We start from the raw sequence: 21,475 nt of genomic DNA, 5'->3' as shown, positions 1-21,475 counted from the left end.
ATCGGCAAAAGTCGGCCCCCTTTGAAAATTAGTAAAGAACACTGATCTAAGTGAAATAGAAAGCTGATGTAACAATATCAATGACGACACTCGAGATTCCTATAAAATGAAGAACTATGATAAAAGCGAATAATAGTAATCATAATAATCATAATAATAACAAGGCAGTGACATCTGTATTTGCAAATCCAGTGTGGCGATTGTTACCCCACGACAGCATCCCCGTAGACTGAAGATATGTTTAGTATTGCTGTATCGCACGTAGTGGATTGCAACTGAATTCAAACAGTAGACCTAGGCAGTGCAAATTAATTGAGAGTGTAAAGCCTTTGCGGATTAATCATTTATTTAAATCGCAATTTTTCGTCTCTCAACCGTGCGTGAATATCGTTTGCGTGTTTCTGCGGCGTACTGCGCGCGCGAACGTGTCAGTCACGATGTCACGCCGTTTTTGTAATCCCGCTTGGGGATTCTGAAATGCGGCGTTACAAGCGGCGTTGGCGTGAACGGTCCCCGGTCCACTTTTCAGAATGTAATTACAACCAGCATCATCAGGCGGACAGCCTGATGATGCTGGTTGTAATTACTAGTGAAACGTCACGGTACATGAATTGTAAATGTTGTGGGTTTACTCTCCAACACACCAGTGTGCTGAACTTGTAACGAATTGGCATGTTTTGTTCACGTGACAAAACTTACCAAATGGCTGCGTGGGTTGGTGGCGGGTTTAACGCCACATCTACATTTACGCAATCTAACCCAAAAACGTCTCTTATGGATAATATTGGTCGCGAAAGCCTACTCAGTGTAAACTTCCAGAGAGAAGATATACGCTCTGCGTTTGGGTGCAAAAGAGCTTCACAGCTCATCAGATTCCTCCGGCCCTCAGTAAAGATTCTGGTTCTGTATAGGGGGTCCCCACTTGGCTGAGGCAGCGAGCCCAAGACCCAATACGTGAGTGAGAACCCACGTGTGGTCCCATCGCGCCCAATGGGAATTTTCGCGGATTTTCTGTTCCCCTCCTAATGGTCACCCGCACGTTGTACCGGGTCTCGTGTTTTCTTGCGATATAAAAACTAATTCTGATTCTGGATGTTGTATGCAGGTAACCGGCTCATGCTGGTACGTGTTTGTGATACCTGTGGTATGAAAAAAGGTTCCAAATGCAATACTCTGCTGCGGAGTGAAATTCGCTTAGTCCTGTGCGTGCGCAGAGAGTGTTACGTGCAGTATGTGGTTAGATTAATGCAAGTCAGGAATGACGTGCAATTATCCATTGTGTTTATAATGGTCACATGCCAAATTAGATCACGATGGCTTTGCAGTGAATCAATTTATTCCTGTAATGATAATAATTATTTTATTTCATGTAGCGGGGGGTTCATGAAAATTGCGTCTCAAAACGCTGAACATTGCGCACCGCATATTAGCATCAGAATAGGGGCGAGAACGCGACCGAGACAGAAGAACACGAGGAAGATCAAGGGAAGAAGGGGGGACATGTTCACGGACGAGGCAGGGCATCAGTAAGCAACGTTGACCGTTAATGAGTATCAATAACATGCACATAACCCTTCTTAGTAATGCTAAAACGTACACATTTAAGTGGTCTGTGCATGAACTTGATATGTGCCTTGGTAGAAAAAAATGAAACTAAAAAAAACAAGAATGAGTCACGTTGTGGTAACATTCTTAGGTTGTGCGTGTGGAGGAATGGTGGCGTCGTGGTGAGCGCACTGCACGATGAATCGAGCCAAACAAACTGGCGGCCTTCGTTGATGATGCTGCTGCTAGGTGGGTGGGATGGGGGGGGGTGATGGATTTTTAGAAACGAAGGCCATTGTTTAATTGGGTGCTGGGAGATTGACGCACCAACCTCCTGATTAAGAGTCCAGTACGATAACGCTAACTCTACCGCAACATGAGCTGCCATAGATTAATATTGCTTTGATATTAAAACAAAACCATGCCCCTTTTTTGTGCTTTGCATCTTCCGTTCAGTGAGGTCGACCGTGCGTGGATTAATACAAATGCGTGTTGGCTTTGAAAGAGTGGAATGGGAAATAGAATTCGTTCTCAAATAAAATACTTACAAATAAATGTTTGAATTTGAAGAACATAAAAAAACCCATCGATTATGATTCTGTGGACGAACATGTTGTGGTGAATGTGGCATGCAAACTGCCATCGCCACCACTTGGCATTGCACGTCAAATCAAGAAGGACGCGTGTCTTATTGAGGTGTCTTATTTTTGCTCGTAATGTTCGCCGTTGCTTTTTTACGGGTCGTGGAAATGCCGCGGCAACCACGGGCAAAATACACCGCGTGTCATAAAAGGTGCATAAAGCGAATGACAACGAAATAAATCACCAGCAGCAACCACCGAGCTGGAACCGGTGCCACGTGCGCTGATTTCCACACATAAAAAGCAGTGCAGCAGGAAGTGTCAACATTGCAGTAGTGAACGTGCTTGTAATCTGATGTAACGAGGTAATTGTTGTCATTTTAACTGTTCACTTTATTTTACATTTCATTTGTATTCCAATTGAGCACCACGCGGTCACGAGCGTCGTGATGTCACAGTCGTCATATTGAAAAATAGAGTAATGAGGTCTTCGTAATTCTCACGTGACATATGTTCGGAGCATTGAACTCTCTCAAGTGCAATCTTCAGTGTGTCTTTGTGTACGTACGTGTGTGTATACCATCTATACGATGTGTAATCAGCCGGGGGGGTGGGGGTGAGGGGGTGGAAACCACAGAGAGGGGTAAGTTTTTGTCTTGTATTATCGTTGATATGTGCCGGACAGAATGTTCAGTAAAGTTTCTCGTGGTATCCGCAACTAAAAGGTTAATCATGCTGATCATTTGTCTTACGCCCATGTCCTTTCCACCCACCGCCTGTCCCCTGTGCAGAAAGCAAGATTGGCCCGGATCCGCGTGGCGAAGAGTGGGAGCTCGCACGCCTACCTTCAGAGCAAAAAGAATGGCAAATTAATGGATGCCATTGAGCAAGTACGCCAAGAATTATCAAACAATGCGGTACAACGCCAACCACACCACGCACACCAAATGCCATCACATACGCACGCGTGCGCGTGGCTGTTGAGACGCGCCGCCGTCTGTGCTCCGTATAAACGTGTCTTGAAGGTGCCATGAACGGGATGAAAAGGGGAGACGTGGTGCATTGTTTAACCGCTTCCCGGTTCTGAGAGGTCTGAAAGTTGCAGGAGGGTGTGGGGTCCAGCCACACCGCTGAATCTGGGATCGGTGCAAACGGTTCAGCGTTGATTCTATTCAGAGAGGCGTAGCGCCGTTGTTTTGTAAAGACATTGTACTCACCGCAGAGAACTGTTGAGATACGACCACACTCTACAATAATTGGCGCCGAACTGTGCCGCACGCCCTCCCACATGGCCTTGTGGGGGCCTTGTGGGTGCCTCGGTACGTCTTCCGACCTGGCAACGTTCCTTATACGTCCTCGGAATGGGAAAGAATGAAAGGGTTCACTTTGGTCAAATGCATTTGCCAAATTTTCACGTACCCCAAGCTTCATTCATTTCACCCTGCCGCTTCTCAATTTGTAAGCAAACAACTCCTTAATTGCGAAAGAGAACAACGTCAGGATATTCACGCGATACGGTATTTTGTTGTTTGTAGACATTGAGCCGCGTCGATATGTTAACAGGTGCTTTTCAGGACGAAAAGCCAAACAGCAAAAAAAGTCAAGCGGCAGGGTGTTAAAGCATAATCAGTGTCATTTTTTCTCCCACACAAAACTGCTGGTGTAATTTAGCCGCGGCAATCTAATTACAGTGAGCGGCGCGTGGGTGCGACGTGCGAAGCAATGGGGGAGCGATGGGGCGGGTTGTGGAAATCCATACATTGTTTAATTAAGCCTGTTTTAACGTGCTGCCCTAAACCAAGTGGGCTGGTCGGGCGCGGTGGCGGTGGGGGGGGGCCTCGGGGTGTGTCGTTATTAAAGTGATGACTGCACACGCGCTCTTGGCTATTCCAGAGTTCTTGTGATGAAGGTCAAGCGCTCGTGGTCAAATCCCCGTCGTCCTTCGAGATGCAGCATCACCATCTGCTGCACTGCCTGGAGAAGACCACGGTAAGCGGAGGGGGTAGGGAGATTGTTTACGCTATCCGACGAGGCTTCATATGTTCCGTCGCATGAGCTTGTTCGTGACCCCCTCCTGAACCAAAACGCCACTTTGCTAATTGCATCTGAAGCAGTGTGTGAACATGAACCAGTGTGGAAACAAAGGTGGCCGGGCACGGTTCTGGCCTCACCCCCGTAACCCGCCGTGACATCTCCAATATATGCTCACTCACATCTATGTTTCTGACATGTCATATTTGTCTGTGTACGTATACATAGATTACTGTGTGCCACATTAACTAATGACGTGCTTTGTTGCATTTTCATCCACCCGATTATAGCATTTAATCCACTAATCTTTTATTTCCAGGAGAGGCTGCACCTTTACTGCGGCACGCATTCATTATCGTACAAGAGGTGTACGCTTTTCTCATGATGAGTGCATGAAAGTGTGACATTTTATCCAACGCAACACATGCATCCAACTGTAATCCCGCAACCCTCGTTTGGTCCCAGCTCCCTCCCATGGATATGTGCGTATGTCTCCGTCAGCTGTGCGTGCGCCAGACCCCCACTCGTCCTCTTCACATGAGCGCAGTATCACCGCCAGGGCACGCAATACTCAACAAACACGCCGGCTATCAGCCAGCAGCAGGCAGCGATGACTCGGCCACGATCTGCGGGGGAAAGGGCCATTGTGACCGACGTCCCATTGCCTATGAACAACCACGCTCAATCCTCATTGCCAGCGCTTTTGCTGCGAGGACAAATTGGCATGCTGTGTTGTATCGAGTGGGTGTCTGACGTGTGTTTCCCCAGTGCCGTTTGTTCATTGTCCACCTGTGGTCAGCACTCATTGTTAATGCTACCCAACCCAACCCTCCCTACCCCCCAGTTGTTGTAGGCAGGCGTAAGCGCATTGTGCGCTTACTTGGCCGCTGTAGCCACTAAAGATTGGCACTTTCGCTTTTTCGTGTTGATCAGAGCACAGTGTCAGCCTAATTCCCTCGTGTCATGCTTGTTAACCACTCTTTTCAGACTGCACAACTTTTTATTTTTTAAACACATTCTCGAGAAGGACAAATCGGAACAACCGTGGCAGATATGAGGGCCCAAGGCAGGGGTTGTCTCGCTTGTATAGCTAATTAGCAGCTGGTGAAGTCTGTTTTGGAATGCAGAGGTGATATAATGCATTAGACAGCAAGGGGAGCTTTCCATATTTAATAATAATAATAAGGATTAGATAACCCCTCCCCATAGACCCTCTGCTGGAGACCCATCGTTGCACAAGACAAGGCCAGGATGCGCCTTAGACGTTATTGGCACTAGCACCTGTCTTCGTAGTCGACATTTGCTAATGCACAGTTCAACAGATCCTCCTTCTGAACAAATAGCATGCAACATAACTAATCACTGCATTATAAAAATGCAGTTTTACATTAGCGGTGCAAGTTTGAGGTAGCTAGGTAGCTCAAACAGCTAAGCCAGAACAGTTGTATACTGGTAAATGTTTGAGTCCACAATTGGAACCACTGGTAACACGGCTTGCAGCAAGTCGCATGTGGAGCGAGACGTTGGACATTATTCCACACAATGCATAGCACAACTCAAAAGCATACCCGAGGGATGTACAGCCCCACCGTAAATCCTACTTGAACTAAAACTAAACTATGAACTTTTCTTAATTTTACCAGGCAAGGCCCACTGAGCTATATTGCTCGTTTTCAGAAACGACATGGCCACAAATGATAGCTCAACGAAGCGGCTAACCGTGTGGAAATGTATAGCAGTAGCCAAATAATTTAACCGCATGTTTATATATGTGGAGGGAAAAAACGGAGGACTCGGAGGAAAATCCACTTGATCACGGGGAGAACGACACGCAAACTCCAAATATACAGCAGGTGTCAGCATTGAACTCATGACCTCCTGCATACCAGGCGAGAGAGTTAACATCTTGCCAACGCGGTGCCCCCTACTTAGTAGCAGTGGTGGTGTGAAAGCTTTACGTTTGGCAGAAAACTACATCATAGAGCAGGCACTGAATGGCAAGATTCTAAGTTCAAGACGGACCATTGAAGGATAGTGGGTACTGGCAGATTACACACCTCTCATTTTTCAGTATGTGTCTTTGCTGTCATTAAGGTATCAAGTGTTAATTTTTTTTTATTCTTTAACTGGACAAAACACAAACAAAAGATCAGAATGGTCTCTTCATGAGTTTAGGCTGCAATAAACGACAATTGACCCAACATTTGCGAATTTTTCCCTTTACGTTATACATTTTTTTATTTGGTTAGGGCCATAAGGAATGGCGTATACCATGCATTATGATCCTGTGTTTTGAAGATAAAATAAAACCATCCAGTTTAAGGTAAACCCATCTTAAATAAAACCATCTGGGTTGGTATTTCTTTCCACTTCTCTGCGTGTCAAAACGCATCAGTGATTGGGCCTTGATTAATGGTTTTTGGGCACACTCGCATTTAAGTGTGGTCAGACTAAAGTCATGGCTCCAGTGCATAGCAGCTATTCCACTTCTGAGGGCCTCGGATATCAAAGCTGAGTCTGAGGTCCTGCAGTCGAGTGCCAGCAACATCCAACCGCTTCGCTTCCGAGCAGGAAGGCCACCTCTGCTGCCGTTTATCTTGCATGCATTTCAGTAAACATCACATTCCCCACAGATTCACGATCCACATTCATCGAGGTACATTAAATGTGAACTTTTCCGTGTAGAAAATAATACGCTTAAGTAGTTGAAAGTTAATGGGAATATTTATTAACTTATAGAATTATATAGGTGGTATGACAGTTTGTTAAATATTCTTGCAATTCTCCTTTTTTACTTAAAAGTTTCCAATTGAATCGGATTTTTTTCTTCTCTCTAGCCATTTTTATATTTATTTACACACTTACGCACGAAGCCTATCGCTTCAAAACATTAGGCCTCCCTTCGATATGTGGCCCAAAGGCCCCTTTGGCACACGAGAAGCATGCACGGTCTGGTGCAGCTGCGCCCCTTCAGGCGCTGCCGGCGTCTTCTGAGAAATGTCACCATATTCCACCACCACCACCACCGTTTCCTCAGGATTAGAGTCTGCGTTGCATTGAGATCACATTGGATTAGGGAAAAGCGTGTGCTCTCTCACGATGCATATTGAAAAGGTGGCATTGTCCCTTCAGCGAGTCGAGGTATTAATATTTTTCCTGCCAAGAGTTGTTTTTCCCTTCAATCTTTCCCTCAAGAATTACAGATAGAGAATATCCGAAATCTATGGATATTTATAATGCCCCTTATACCTTATTATATGACTTTATTAAAATGAATGCCTACGAAGACACATTCACAGCTACAATAAAAGTATGTTCTCTGGGCATTATCTAGCATAAGCTTCATGTAACATACATGTTCTTTTTATTTTCCCTGTAGACAACGCTTATAATGCCCATCGGAGCAGAACATGCATGGCTTTACTCAAACGCAGTGAGCACCAACAATTGTTAATCGGTGTAATTAATCCGCGAACCTTTGCTAAATATAAGTCTCGCACGCATTTTAGAGTATGCAATCGGGCCATCTTCAAACACTTTTAAAGGGCCCTCACAAATGCAGGCAGAGAGAGAGAGGGGGGGGGCCCTATGTGTGAGTATCTTGATGCTGGCGCCTTGGGACAAAACTTGTCAAAAGTTGCACGCAAATAATTTGAAACGTAACACCGAATGATACACCGACGCACCATCATGTCTACGGTTTTGCTTTTCGTACGTCTTAACATGTGCAATTGTTTACTGTCACGTGTACTATGGGTATGATGTAACTAACAGCATTCACATGTTTGCCCTTTCAAAGTAATGTTGATCATTTCCGCACCAACAATGTGTAACGGTGTCCCAAGCTTTTAACAAGTTAAAGTGGCTAATGGTTGTGTGTGTGTTGCATCTGAGTATGTGTGTCTATGTTTGTCTTGTCTAGATCTCCTCTGTGGTCATGTTATAGAGCTCCACAATCATGTTCCCCTTTGTTTTGGTTTGTTTAGTGCCTGTCATCTTATCTGAATGTTTTCTCTATTCATATCATATTCCTGAATGTTATTTTGTCAAGCAATATATCATGGACGTGTAATTACAGGAATGCGGACTGTTTGCATGATTATAATGCACAAGTTGCTTTGCGAAGGCTCGTGAATGTATTTCCATCCAAAGACTTGCATTAACGTAACCGTTTTTTTTATGGATAATGCACAATACATTCCGAGTATATCCTTAACAATGTGGCAGAATTTGGTCAAAGTATTTACATCACAGAGTAGTGATCCATTATCGGACACTCCAGAGGAAAAAGGATGTACTCAGTAGCTATTGTGTATTTCTGTATGTGGTGATTGCTGTATGTTCAAAACAATGAAAAGCTAATGTACAACGCTTCAACCTTCTACCATCAAAAGAGAACAGAATGCGATTTGATGTCATTGCGTCGATATTTAACGCATTTATAAACACCCACAAGAAGTGGCATCAACTAAAATAGATGGGGTCGGTCCATGCCAGATCACCCACATAGGAAGTCTACATAGAGTTAAATAACTGATAAATGATTGCAAAAAGGTTCAGGAGCAGAGCTCATGAATCTTTTGTTCGTAAGCTTTCTCGTGTGAAAATGCACTGAAACCCATTGGTAGACAATTTACCCTTCCCCATGTGTGAATGGTTATTCGGGCTGAAGTGGTCGGCCTCTATAAGAGCTGACACGTGGCGTATGGCCTCCATTGTGTGTGACTAAAAGCCGGCACAATCGGAGAGAAAAGGAAGGCAGTGATACTGGAATTCGGAGGGAAAACTGACTTGAAATGACCCAGATATAAGATGCTGCAGATGTGTAAACCTTCTCCAAAGATGCAAGTAACCAGTCTACTTACCCACGACAGTGTATGACTGAAGGATGGTGCCCAACTAGTACATTATTCCTATAACCAACATCTTAGAATTTTTATTTTACGATTTATCTTAGCCATTGATGACTTATTCTTTGGTTCTTTCGGTAAAGTCACGTATTAAGATAAAATAATAAATTAAATTAAATACTAGCATACGACGTTTCGATTGCAACACAAGCAATCATCATCAGGTATTTAATTTAATTTATTATTTTATCTTAATACGTGACTTTACCGAAAGAACCAAAGAATAATTCCTGCAGTCACGAAAGCTCCAAATTAACATTGATGACTTGTCTCTTTTAATTGCACACATCGCAATTCAACGAAAAACAACTTCCAATTCATGAAAATAAGTGTGCTATTATGGGGAATTGTGGGTAATACAATGAATAAATAATCAGGCAACAGTCCATATCGCCATGCTAAATACACATTTTATTAGGCCTTTGACCTATGAGTTCTTTGGACAAATGTTTTTCCAACAGTGCTTGTTCAAGCAGGCAAATTTTGAAATTGGCTCTGACTTTCTAAGTCTCACCAGCACCCAGGCCTGTTAAATAAATACTGTTGGGTTGTCAGATGTTATTGGAAAAAGCTATCCCTGCAAACATGGATGTCTGTGCTGCACTAAATTATAATACGGCAGCAAATATCACATGGCGATTAGCATTCTCTTGCATAGCCCTTGGCGGTTAAATCCTCCCAGTCGCTTAATAATCAGAGCAATTAATTAGCAAAGTGTGCTGTCTACCGAAAACTGGACGTGGTATTTACAAGAGTCTGTCATCATCGCAATCTGGGGTTTTGCCTACGCTCGTGCAAATTTTAAAATCATTCTGGATAAAAAAATAAAAATGTCGAAGAAGAGAATAGAAAATCGCCTTCGCTGTATGAACCTGAAAAACCATGACGGATATCTCAGCGATGTATCCGGCACACATGACCACAACCATTTGGTGTCTCCTTGCAGCCTCTGATGCCACTGGTTCATTTGAGCAAGAAAAAGCATGTTCAAGCCATTGCTTTGGCTAATTTGAGAAGCATATTATTTACACTGAACTAAAATATGATTGGCTTGATACATATATAAAAGCTTTCCAAAAGTGCAGGAGTTTCCATGCCTTCATTGTACTATATGCAACTAGTTCTGTCCACTTGAATTGATATGCATTAAAAAGCCACTGGGCACAACTCCTCCAAGTCTTGATATTGTCCAATTCTTCGGAAACTCTGCATGATTATAAATAGTCTGTTTGATAGCTGACAAGTTGAACACAAATACAGAAGTAGCCACCTGCGCTCTGAATTTCAAGAGGGTACAATATTCAGTGTGAGAGAAAAACACAAGCACGATTACAGCTGAGAGGCACGAAAAGGCAGCGTGGATATGAGGACAGAGAGAGAGAGATAGACAGCCCGATTTATTTTTGATCAGCAAAATGTTTTGTGGGCATATCACCAACCTTGTTTACCCGTCATTCAATGAGCGATATAAAAAATAAAATAAAACTGACAGCAAATTGTTGAAGCCCTGTACATTGTGCTATGTATACATGAAGTATGTTTTGTTTGTTTTATTTATTTATTTATGAATACCAGTTTTTTTTTTGGTGACTAATTTCGGAGTTGATAGATGCATACGTGTGCTGTATCTTTTGTGGTGCTCCCAAAGTTCGCTGATCCGTTAAAACAACAAGTAGCCCGTCGACATTGTTTCTCTCGGTAAAATCGGGTAGCAGTCTTCCTAAGCCTGACCCCTGACCCTTGCAGAGCACCACAAGAGCTGCGGATCACAACTGTGCAATTATGGATCGGATAATATTTTGTCATGTAACGATGATGTTTGTGGTTTCAAAGTGAGTCGAACATATTTGGACTTGAGTTGGTCATCGCGGAGTCCCAGAGTGTGCTGACGTAGGGAACCCGCCACATTGACAATTTGCTTTTGCTGCTGTTCATCTGCTTGACCGACTCATTCTGTCTGTAAATGTCTCTGCCTATAAGTAACATGACTTCCTGCGTGCTATAGAAGCAGACAACACCACCCCAGGACTTGCCTTTGCTCCGCTGACCGTTTTGCTGCTCATCACCGATGCTGGCTTTTTCCAACTTCGCTGATGAGCAGAAAGACTGTTGAGGTGAAGCAAATCCATGGCTTATATTGTACGCCGCATCTGCGCTTTCCTTCATCTCTCGACGCATTGATAGCATCATGTCCCTCTTCCTATATACTATAGAAATGTACTGTTCCATTCTACGTTACTTTGCAGTGGCTGAAGTACATTTATTCAGAATATTCTTTGTGCAAATGGGACCAAAGAATGCACTTACATTTCAGGGAAAGGATTTTCAAGAGCCCCTTTACGTAAGAAGCTGCCAGATTCCAGACAAGAGTGCTGTCTGAGATTTTGAAACTCCACACTATGTAATTTGACACGGACATCACTCATCCCAAATTAAAGTCACAGCAAAGGATCTACATGCTCGAACGAGTAAGGGCAGTTTTCATCACCAATGAGGAAGTAATTTTCCCAGCATTTGTATGGAATTGAGCCAAAGGAAACTGCCACAGATCATAATGTGGTAATAATGCTCAAGATGAGTTATGCTGTAAAATTGGCATTTTACCACCCTGGGTAATTATTTGCCAGGGTGGCCCATTTTTGTGGCAGTTTTACACCTAAATCTTATTGTTGAATATCACCTCTAAATTGAAATGATTTCAACAATCAAAACGTAGCATGGCTTTTTACCTATGTTTTTCTAAAGTCTTAATTGCACGAAGAACAATAATGGTCTGTTGCTTCTCGCATAGTAACATAAGCTCTGCTAACCTCATATGTCTAACTATTTTAAGTTATAAAATAGACCGTACTAAGCATATCCAATACACCATTTGCTTTCATAGCTATCAACAAAGCTGTATCCTGCTCACGTATAAGTCTTCTCCTACCTACCTCCTTGCCTGTCAAAACAACAATTTCTGATGCTCAATCCACTCACCTGCCCCATCGCACGTGTCTTATTTCATAGTAAAAGTGTGCAGATTGTATATCGTTAACTGTGCGAGCACCAAAGCAAATTGGTATATTTTTTTAAAGAGAGAGAAATGTGTGTTAACTCAAACAAGCCACGATCGAGTGCTGCTTATACCCTGGGCGGTTTCGTCAGCGATTCTCTGGGACACGAAAGACCAAAATGATCAATTAATTACAAGGAGAGTGAGATGCACGGTTACGTGGTGGAGAGAGACCTCGGTCGTTAGATCTTCACAAATAAATGCACGTGCGCGACCTGTAAACGTATCGTGACAAACGAGTCTGAGTGTTGGAGCGTCATCTCCGAGCGGTAGTGTGTCCAGGGACCCCATTGCACACACACACACACAGGGGGAGAGAGAGAGAGGGAGGTGCAAATTGAGCGGTTTCTCAACTCGGCTTGGAAATTATTTGGCGCTCATCCGCGGCGCGGGTTTTATTTTCTCACACGCGTGTGAGCAAAAGTGGCCGTTCACCTTCACTCCATCTCCTGTCAAAAGGGGACACGAGGTGTCTGGGCGCGGGTAAAGTGTCGTCCAACTAAACCCCAACGACCAACGCGGCCCGTCGAAGGTCATCGTCCGGCAGCGGTTTTGACAGCGGGCCCGTCCATCTTTATCTGTCACGGATTGCATTGTGCGGTGTGGCTGTAAAATGCATCATCCTGTGGAAAGAATTACAATTGGACGGCAGTTTGATCTGATGTTTTAACCATTCCAGGGCACACCCCCCCCATCCCCTCCCCCACTTAAAAACCTGCATTGACCAGCGTGGTGAGGTATGGTCAAACAACCCCCAGAACCAACACATTGTGGGAAGGCCTTCATCGAGTAGTGAAAAATAATTATTATTATTTCATAGGAATATTTCAAATAATAATTCTCAATGCATTAATTGCATTCTCTTGGGCTCATCTATATGAAGGGTATATGAAATCCAAATCCAGACTGGTGACACCGCTCTATGTTTGAATTAAGCAGGGCTACATCTGTAAATACTTTCATGAGGACAAAATTATCAAATACGAAGGAGACATCATCACAGCGATGCACTCCGCTCCTCCTGACATCGGCTATCTGGGCTTGACCGCCTGAATCTGAAATTGTAGTTGCCGTTCTGCGTCCACCTCAGCCGTACGGAACAAGAAGTTCTCATGCAGGCCGCAAAGACTGACGATAAAGTTAGATACGCACACTTCCGCCAGATCCGACATGGACACGCTACTTGCTCCTAGGTGGTCCTTGAATAATTCAGACGTGCCACCTGCATTCGACAGAAATGTAATAACCGACGTGTTATCACGCAATCTAATTGAAATCCTTCACTGAACCTAATTATGCCTCGGCTTGTACTTTCAAGGTCGTTTCCACTCTAATACCCATCTTTAAAAGCCCTCCGCTCACTCCACTGACAAAAAAATTAAATGAGATGACATTTCTGGAGCGAAGTGGGGAGGAGGTCAAAAGGATGCGAAACTGAACGTACATCGCAGAGGCCTAATCAAAACATGTATTCGCTTCGGCGCTATAAACTTACCTCTGTGCCACGTGTGGTGCATCTGGTTGTGAACCTCTAAGACGACAAAAATGTATATCTGCATGTCGGCAAACGTGAATGACAGGATATCTGTTGAACGGATATCTGTTTAACTCTAACACGCGTATGCTGTGAATGCGACTGCTCTTCCCCCTTTCCTCCCCTCTATGTTTATTATTTTCCCGTTTGTTCTCTGTTCCCCTGATGCATGTTGCTTGCAGGGGTTGTCCTATCTAGTGGATGATCCATACTGTTCCATCCCTGCTGCACGGGCTACAAAGGTACAGGATTTGTGACTCTCTGTTGTTGCGTCCCGTGTTGTGCTCGAGTCTTTGTCGTCTCCGCAGTCTTTTCAGTTGCCTTGTGCAGTATTTTAATTTGACTCCTTTTCGCCGTATTCCCTTAAATGTGCTTTGTGCTTCCGACTGCGAGTGTTTTAAAGCCAAAAATCCGCACCCCCAGTTAGCACGATTGGCTACGTACGGTGCGAGAGCCGCTCAGCATACGTACATGCATACAAAATGTGATTTGCCCTGTGCTTGGGGATGACAGGCAGATATCAGAACACACACGTTCGTTCAAATGGTTCTCTTGTGCCGAGTAAATATTTAATTATTTAGCACTCGGATTGAAGGGAACATATTGCCAATAATGGTTTCAGGCAATTTTACGACTAAGCTCCTCATGTCACACTGATATACTCATTACTGTGGGTGATTTAAAGATAAAATAAAAAAATATATAAGCAAAATAAATCTTTTCAACTATGAACAGCCTACCTAAATCTTGCCATTTAGTATACTGTATATGCATTGTAACAACAGCTGCATACAGGAAGGGTGGTATGTCGTTTTAATATCTACTGTGACATAGTACACATTATTACTCCAAATACATAAGAACTAACGTATTTACGAATCGTGTTGTTTTCATAATTCTCTCAATTTGCAATTTCCGAAAACTGAATCAATGTCTTTTGCAATACAATCATACATATATACATTGCTTAAAACAATGGTACTGTGTAAGCTAAATTAATAGTAGCAAGCCTCAAAGTTCTTAAAGTATCTAAATAAATCACAATACAATCCTATACAGTGAAGAGGGCATTCCCTCCTTAGGTAATAAGCGTTGAGTTATCTGCTTACAGGACCACTTTATTTGCGTAAATTCATATTGACACATTCTCATAAAGTGTAAATATTACCGTCGAGTAAACCCAGCCATTGCGCAGGTGACGTTATTTTGAATACGTTCTGTTTCCACCCAGATGGATGCAATGGTAGTCGTCAAATGATCACAGCGACAGCCGTGCACATGGGCCTCGTTTAACAACGCTTCATTTTCTTCAGCATCCGGCTGTTTATTTGAAGACACCGATGAAAAAAAAAAATCACCCTCGCGATAAATTTGTTACCCATCACGATAACAAATTCACACGAATTCAAACACACACGCGGTCGAATGCTCTCTGTGTGTGGTTTCATTTGCAGGGTGGGTGACCTGGTCTTGTCGATGTATTTCGCATAAACCGTCATGTTCAAAGTCTTTGCGAATGTCTGTCCAGCAGGACATGACTGGTAGGCACATGCTGTATATTAACACCATCTGCTCTTTCCCTTTGGAAGACATGAAAGGCACTGCAAGGGAGAATCTGATTTATTAATTACTATTGATTAATCCTGCTAATGTAAGTTCTTGCCATGCAAACAACACCGGCATCAAGAATGCCAATTTTTCGGCTATTAGTTGTTTTCCGTCCATACAACTCTTGTTCTCTTCCTATTCACTGTTAATTTCTGGCTAAAACTAAAATGTTACATTAGCATAAAAATCCCATGTTTGTGTAAATTACTGCCACCCTTGACAATCAAGTTTATAAATGTTTGCGTCCTTGAGCCTTCTCAAAAGGTAGGTTACTACGTTTATGTCAGACACTCGCAAGAAAAAGCATAATTATATATTGTTTAAAGCATCATTATTTGAAGGATAGCTCTCACAAATGATAATACGTATCTTTGAAGTGGCATTTTCACATCACGAAAACAAATTATATGTCCGCGTCATTAGCACCAACACGTTACAATATACCACAAATTACCAGAGCATTTTCTTCTGAAGCATGTACAGGTGTGCCCTTGACTTGTGTGGTGTCTGAGCCGCATGCGTTACCGTTGTAATGCAGCTGAACAAAAATCGGCGGCTTCAACCCAGTGACTTGTGCCCGTGTTGTGCTGGCTGTAGTCTCAAAGCACGAGTGCCGTGTAAAGACGACGTCTCACTGGATATTGCAGATGGCAGACACACGTGCCCATTTATAAAGGAGAAGAGGAAAGTTTACGCTTGAGAAGCTCGTGACATCCTAATTTCATGGTGTCAGTGCACATCATCCGAGATTTATACAACTTGCATCTGAGCCTGATAATGCCGCTTGAAGTAAATTTAATATTTTCGTTCGGGCTCATTGTCCACGGAATATATTGTACGTATATCTATGCTATGGATTTAGGACATTTAACTACAGTATTTCATCAAGTGGACTGGTCCTATTTTGCGATCACTCTCAATTTGGATTACAGTACACACGAAGAGGCCTATTCAACAAGTGTAAAGGAACTGGATATTATATTTATTCCACGTTCCACTGCAGACAAGGATTAGCACAATAGTCTTCTATGGGATGCTGTTCCGGGTATCTGGCATCATATTGCAGATCACTGGATCTGGTTCAATGACGATGATGAACTATCTGGCTGTGTAGTGCAACCTTTGTGAATTTCGAATCGAAGTGGCTGCCGGTGCATCGCATTACCAAATGTTTCCAACAATTTTCATGGGTGGGAGGGTGAAAGGAGGCACGGAGGGGGGGCCGACGCATTGCTGAAATGTTCGGTGCCAGGATCTCCTGGCACGGCTGATCCATTCATTAATTTATGAGGTCACCCACATATTTTGGTGGGGCTCCTGCGCTTACCACTGAGCCAGCTCGTACGTACGTACGTATGTGCTTGACGGGTCCTATTCTCAGAACCGATCCGGTCATTTCTGTGGGGAATTACCAAAAGCATCTGTCCTCCTGTAAAGTTGGCAATTGGGGACTTTTGTGGTACTATTTGCAGAAGCAGGATGTTGGGTGCCGATGTCAATCCACAAATGTGTGCACGATTTGAAAGTTAACGGCAACTAATTTGGGAACAGAGAAACTCGTTCACCGTAAGGTATAGATAAATAATGACTTCACTTGCCTCTGCACCGTAAGGGATAGATAAATAAACAATTGGCTTCACTTGTCTTTGCACCCATTCAGTGTTCACTTCAAAGTAGTGTTTAAATCCTCAAAAACGAATTTGTTGCAATGCAATTATTGAAAACCCTACACAATAATTGGACTGAAACCTAATTGAATACCAAGTTAATAAAATGGCAAGATAACTTAATACAAAGCTAATGCCAAGGTAATTGAATGCCAAGACAATTCAATGCTGACCTCACTGGAATACCTTCCTCCTCCAGTGTGATTGCAATGCATAATTTCCCCCCTCAAAATCGTACATCTTGATCTTCGCGATTTATAAATTTGAACTCTTGAGGTTTCCCCCGTGCTCGTGTATGCAATGTTAGTTGTGCCAGTGGTTGCGCTGGTACAATTACTGGTCCCCTCGTCCTGCACTTTACTGGTACGAAGGCGCAGACGTTGCCCTCATAATTTTGGTCCCCACCAAAAACATTTTACAATATTCCTTTTACTGTGTCTCACTATACTGTAATTAGTTTTCTTTTTATGTTCTTTGAAACAGGACATGCCACACATCGCTGGACCTTCATAATGCTCTGACCACTCTTGTAATTCTCTGCACGTAAATCTAATATATATTCTATCTGACCAGATAAGCTGTCATAAATGTCACAAATGTAATCTCAGATTGGTGTCAACTCGGTTCTTCCTCTCTCCCCACCCATCCGATGAGTACCACTCTGTGGAAAGGCAACAGCAATTGACCTTCAAATTATTTTGTCTCTGCCAGACATAGGAATGTGGCCTACAAACAGAAGGGGATGAGTCCCTCCCCACACTGAAACCTAAACGCGTTTAGATGTTTTTTGCTCACAACTCCCAAGATATTTGTAGCCACACAACCAATATTTGCCTCCCACCATCCCACTTGTTGTGCCCTCATTGCTAACACTGTCTCCCTGAGAAGAGATAGTCAATACTGTAGTAGTTGGAAGCGTCCAGCCGGCCGGCCCCTCGTCTCGCGTTGCCTACGCCAGATCGAGACGACCTCTCCGCTCCTCTGGAGACCCGGACTCCTCCTTCTCCTCCCCCTGCTGCTGCTGCTGCCGCTGCCACTGCAGCCACCCGGAGTGGAGGGCACTACAACCACTTACCGGTCACGTGCAAGAGTAGTGGCCGTAGCAGGAATTGCCCACGAATATTTCAACCTGATCTTTTGTTTGAAAGTGACACCGCAACCACTTTGTAACCGCCGTGACACAATGACTTTGGTAAAAGCCATGGAAATGAATGCACGCATATGGACGGACATGAATTATAAGCATTGACCGATCCCACACTTTCGGAGCCTTTCAGAATGTACGTCACAAAATGTACGCCGTGAATTCCATTTGGCAGTGTCAAGCAGCAAACTCCGCGATAATGCGAGCTGAATTCCAAGCGCTGGTTTGAATGTGTTCTCACGCCAGGCGTTTAACGTCCGTGACGAGCCGTCTGGACTCGAACATTTCGGCTTGCACACGTGTCGTCGGTCATTTAAATTCAGTGATGTACCACCGTGACCTTCCATCTACCCCAGCCAGGGCCTCTTCGCCTCAATGTTCGAGGAGGGCACAGTCTGACACACTTAAAAGCCTCTCTTTCACTTGACCCACCTCCATTCTGGATTGTCTGTGTGGAGCATATGGCAGAAAAATATAAATTGATATCGAAAAAAATGATAATTAATTTATCCTAAATACAATAGGGGGTCTGCAAACTGCAGTGCACGCTGCACATGCACAGTATTACAGAGACACATTTTTATATTTTGTCTTCCAGGCAGGAATTAGTTATAGCTTTGCCCATTTAAAATTGAATATGCAATTGGACTTGTTAAACGCCCTTCATAATTGAATAAGTATTGTAGTACCTAAGATCGAAACAGGAGGATGATTTCTCCACAACTCTGGCTGTCACCTGATGATGCTGGTTGTAATTACCGGTGAAACTTCACAGGACTCGAATGGTAAATGTTGTGGGTTTACTCTCCAACACACCGGTGTGCTGAACTAGTAACGAATTGGCATGTTTTGTTTACGTGGCAAACCGTAATAATTCCCTGTGTCGGGTGGTGGCGGGTTTAACGGGATCTAATCCAAAAACCTCTTATGTAAAACATTGTCTATCACACACTGTGCATTACATGTACAGTAACGTAGTATATTCAACATAAGTTACTGCACTAATAATAAGAAGAATACATTTCTGAAATATTTCAACTTCGTACTTTTCAGAAAAAGTATCAGAACTTGTGAACAAAAATATTTTCGTTATTAAGTATTGTTTTTGGAGAGAAGACGAACGAAAGATACAATTGTTGATCCATAGCCCTGTACATCATGAGCACCGCCTCCTCCACTTGCAATGTTCAGAACAATTTTATCTAGACGTTGGCATTCTGCCATCTGCTCTTGTGTTGAACATATCCTGGGAGCTTTTTTCTCTCAATTTCGTTACTACTAAAGCTGTGGAGGCCTTGATAGGCTGGCTACAGAGCTCCAGTTCTACGAGCCGCTGTTGATTAACTGCGAGTCACACCAAGTGACTCCGTTGATAGTTACTTTCTTATGCTCCTTTACCATTCTCTAAGAGGGCCACAAATACTGAAGCCGTAAGAAGTTTGCAGACATACATTTTGAGCGACTGGAATATAACACGGCATCATCTTCGCAAGCTTTGAATTGTAAAGTGTGCCGATGACTGGAGGCCGGACGCAGTTGAGAGTTGACATATACCCAGAGACCGAGTATTCTGTTCTATTTTGAAATTAGAAAATCGGCTCTTGTTCACGCCGGTGCAGGACGTCCTATATGGGACATGCCATTTCCTCCAAAGTACTATATAATAGTGTTTTCAAAATGTCATTGCATTGTAAATTTTTATCATTCAAGCGGGGCAAGAAAAATTGAGAAAGTTCAATGCTAGGCCAGTTTGCCGCCCTGAATTTTAAACTTTTCTACGATAATCTATGTCCACAACTTCACTACGCAACGGCCTATGCAATAATACCCATGTTACCACAGCAATGCCCGAGGGGTTATTGCTTATTAAACAATTAAGCAGCAATGTTTTCATTACAGGTGTCCTCTGGGTCAGAATTTCACAATCCATTTACGTTGTAGCTTCAGGATACAGGACCCCAATATTGCCTACACACACACTAAGCCCCGATCTGTAAATCCACTTTATGACCTTATTGGGTAAATTGTAGGCATTGTGGTTAAGGAGAAATGCAGTAGTTAATTTGTGTAAAGAGGCACAGTTCTGTTTAGCACGTAGGCTTTCGCGAACAAAATCATCCATAATAGAGGGGTGTTTTTGGGTTAGATCGCGTAAATATAAATGTGTCGTTAAACCCTCCACCACCTGACACAGCCAATTAGGATGGTTTGTCACGTAAACAAAACATGCCAATTCTATAATAGTTCAGCACACCGGTGTGTCGGAGGGTACTTAAGGCACAATTCTGTTCAACGTGTCCACCGCACTGCAGCATTCTGCAATCAGCTTCAGTCTCATGGTTGGCAGAGCGTGAAGTCAGCCGCGCAGCCACATTGCGGCTGTAGAAAGAGCTAACGAGGCAGGAAAGGACAGCAGGTCGTACGTGCTGGAATTAAAAAACACATTTAACCCCCCCCCCCTCCAACAAAGTCATCTGTGAAGGAAAGGACAGGGAAATTTAAGTGCAGAGAATGCCACCGGCACGACGGAGCCGTGCGAAGCGTGCGCACTGAAGTTCGGGGAGAGGTTTTTAAAAAAAACACACAACTCCAAAAGCTTTTTTAGCCGACAGCTGATCGGGTGGCAAGCACATACACTAAGTGCCTCCTCAAGAGAGCGGCTAAATTGAGGAGATATATTTCCAAGATGTATTGTGGGAATAAGTACGTTTATCGGGCATCGTTATGTGCGGTTCGATGTGTTAACCAAGAGCGTTTGTTCTCGGTATAAAATATTCACCGCCCCGTAGAATACGGTGAAACAGAGCGATGCATTTCACGGCGCTTGGCACGCGCTTTTCAGCGGCAATCCGGATATCGGTCAGCCTTGACGCATCGGCGCGCCGTGTTAACTAGCGGGGTGAGCAGTCCCTCTGCGTTCGTGCAATCAAGCTACAGCTCACACGGGGATTGCCCCATCTCCCTCTGCCCTCTTAGTTAAAGGCGTTGCTTGCCCTTCCCAATTGTTATTTCACATCTCACTTGATTTTCTCACTGGCTTTGGCCAATTGGCGGTGTAACACTTCCCCCCCCCCCCGTCCGCCAGAGTGGAGAGTTAGCCCGCTTCAGAATGCCACGGGCGTGCTGCCGATTCCGTGACGTTTGGCGCCGCGTGCGGTAAATGTAAATCGTCGTCTGTGTTGCCCGCTGCACGGTCACCGGCGCCGAAGAAGCCCGTCAATAGCACTGGTCAACACACTTTTGCTGGCATAAGGTATTCCAACGGTTTTAAGGTAATTTTGGGGTGCTCATTTGTCTATCACATCAGGTTTTTGAGATATCAAATATTGCATTTTCAATAAAAACTGCAGAAGAAAAATATTAAATAAATGTGGATATCTACATAAAATGATATTATAAA

At 43.6% G+C, this 21,475-nt stretch overlaps 1 protein-coding gene across 3 annotated transcripts in view; it reads left to right on the top strand.

Annotated features, from left to right (window-relative positions):
- The window catches only part of KCND1 (potassium voltage-gated channel subfamily D member 1), a 482,697-nt gene that overhangs the window by 448,464 nt on the left and 12,758 nt on the right, over positions 1–21,475 (top strand). For 2 of the 3 annotated variants that reach the window (XM_078871246.1, XM_078871245.1), the window contains 3 exons: positions 2,918–3,043; positions 4,020–4,115; positions 13,839–13,898. In XM_078871246.1, coding sequence (XP_078727372.1) covers positions 2,918–3,043; positions 4,020–4,115; positions 13,839–13,898 — 282 coding nt within the window. The remainder of the gene's footprint in view (positions 1–2,917; positions 3,044–4,019; positions 4,116–13,838; positions 13,899–21,475) is intronic. The other variant, XM_078871247.1, reaches the window with a different exon arrangement.

This window comes from Lampetra fluviatilis, chromosome 32 (genome assembly GCF_964198595.1).
Source record: "Lampetra fluviatilis chromosome 32, kcLamFluv1.1, whole genome shotgun sequence".
Classification (NCBI taxonomy): Eukaryota; Metazoa; Chordata; class Hyperoartia; order Petromyzontiformes; family Petromyzontidae; genus Lampetra; species Lampetra fluviatilis.
Note: the sequence above shows the minus strand (reverse complement) of the source record. Positions and strands in the feature narration are given on the sequence as shown.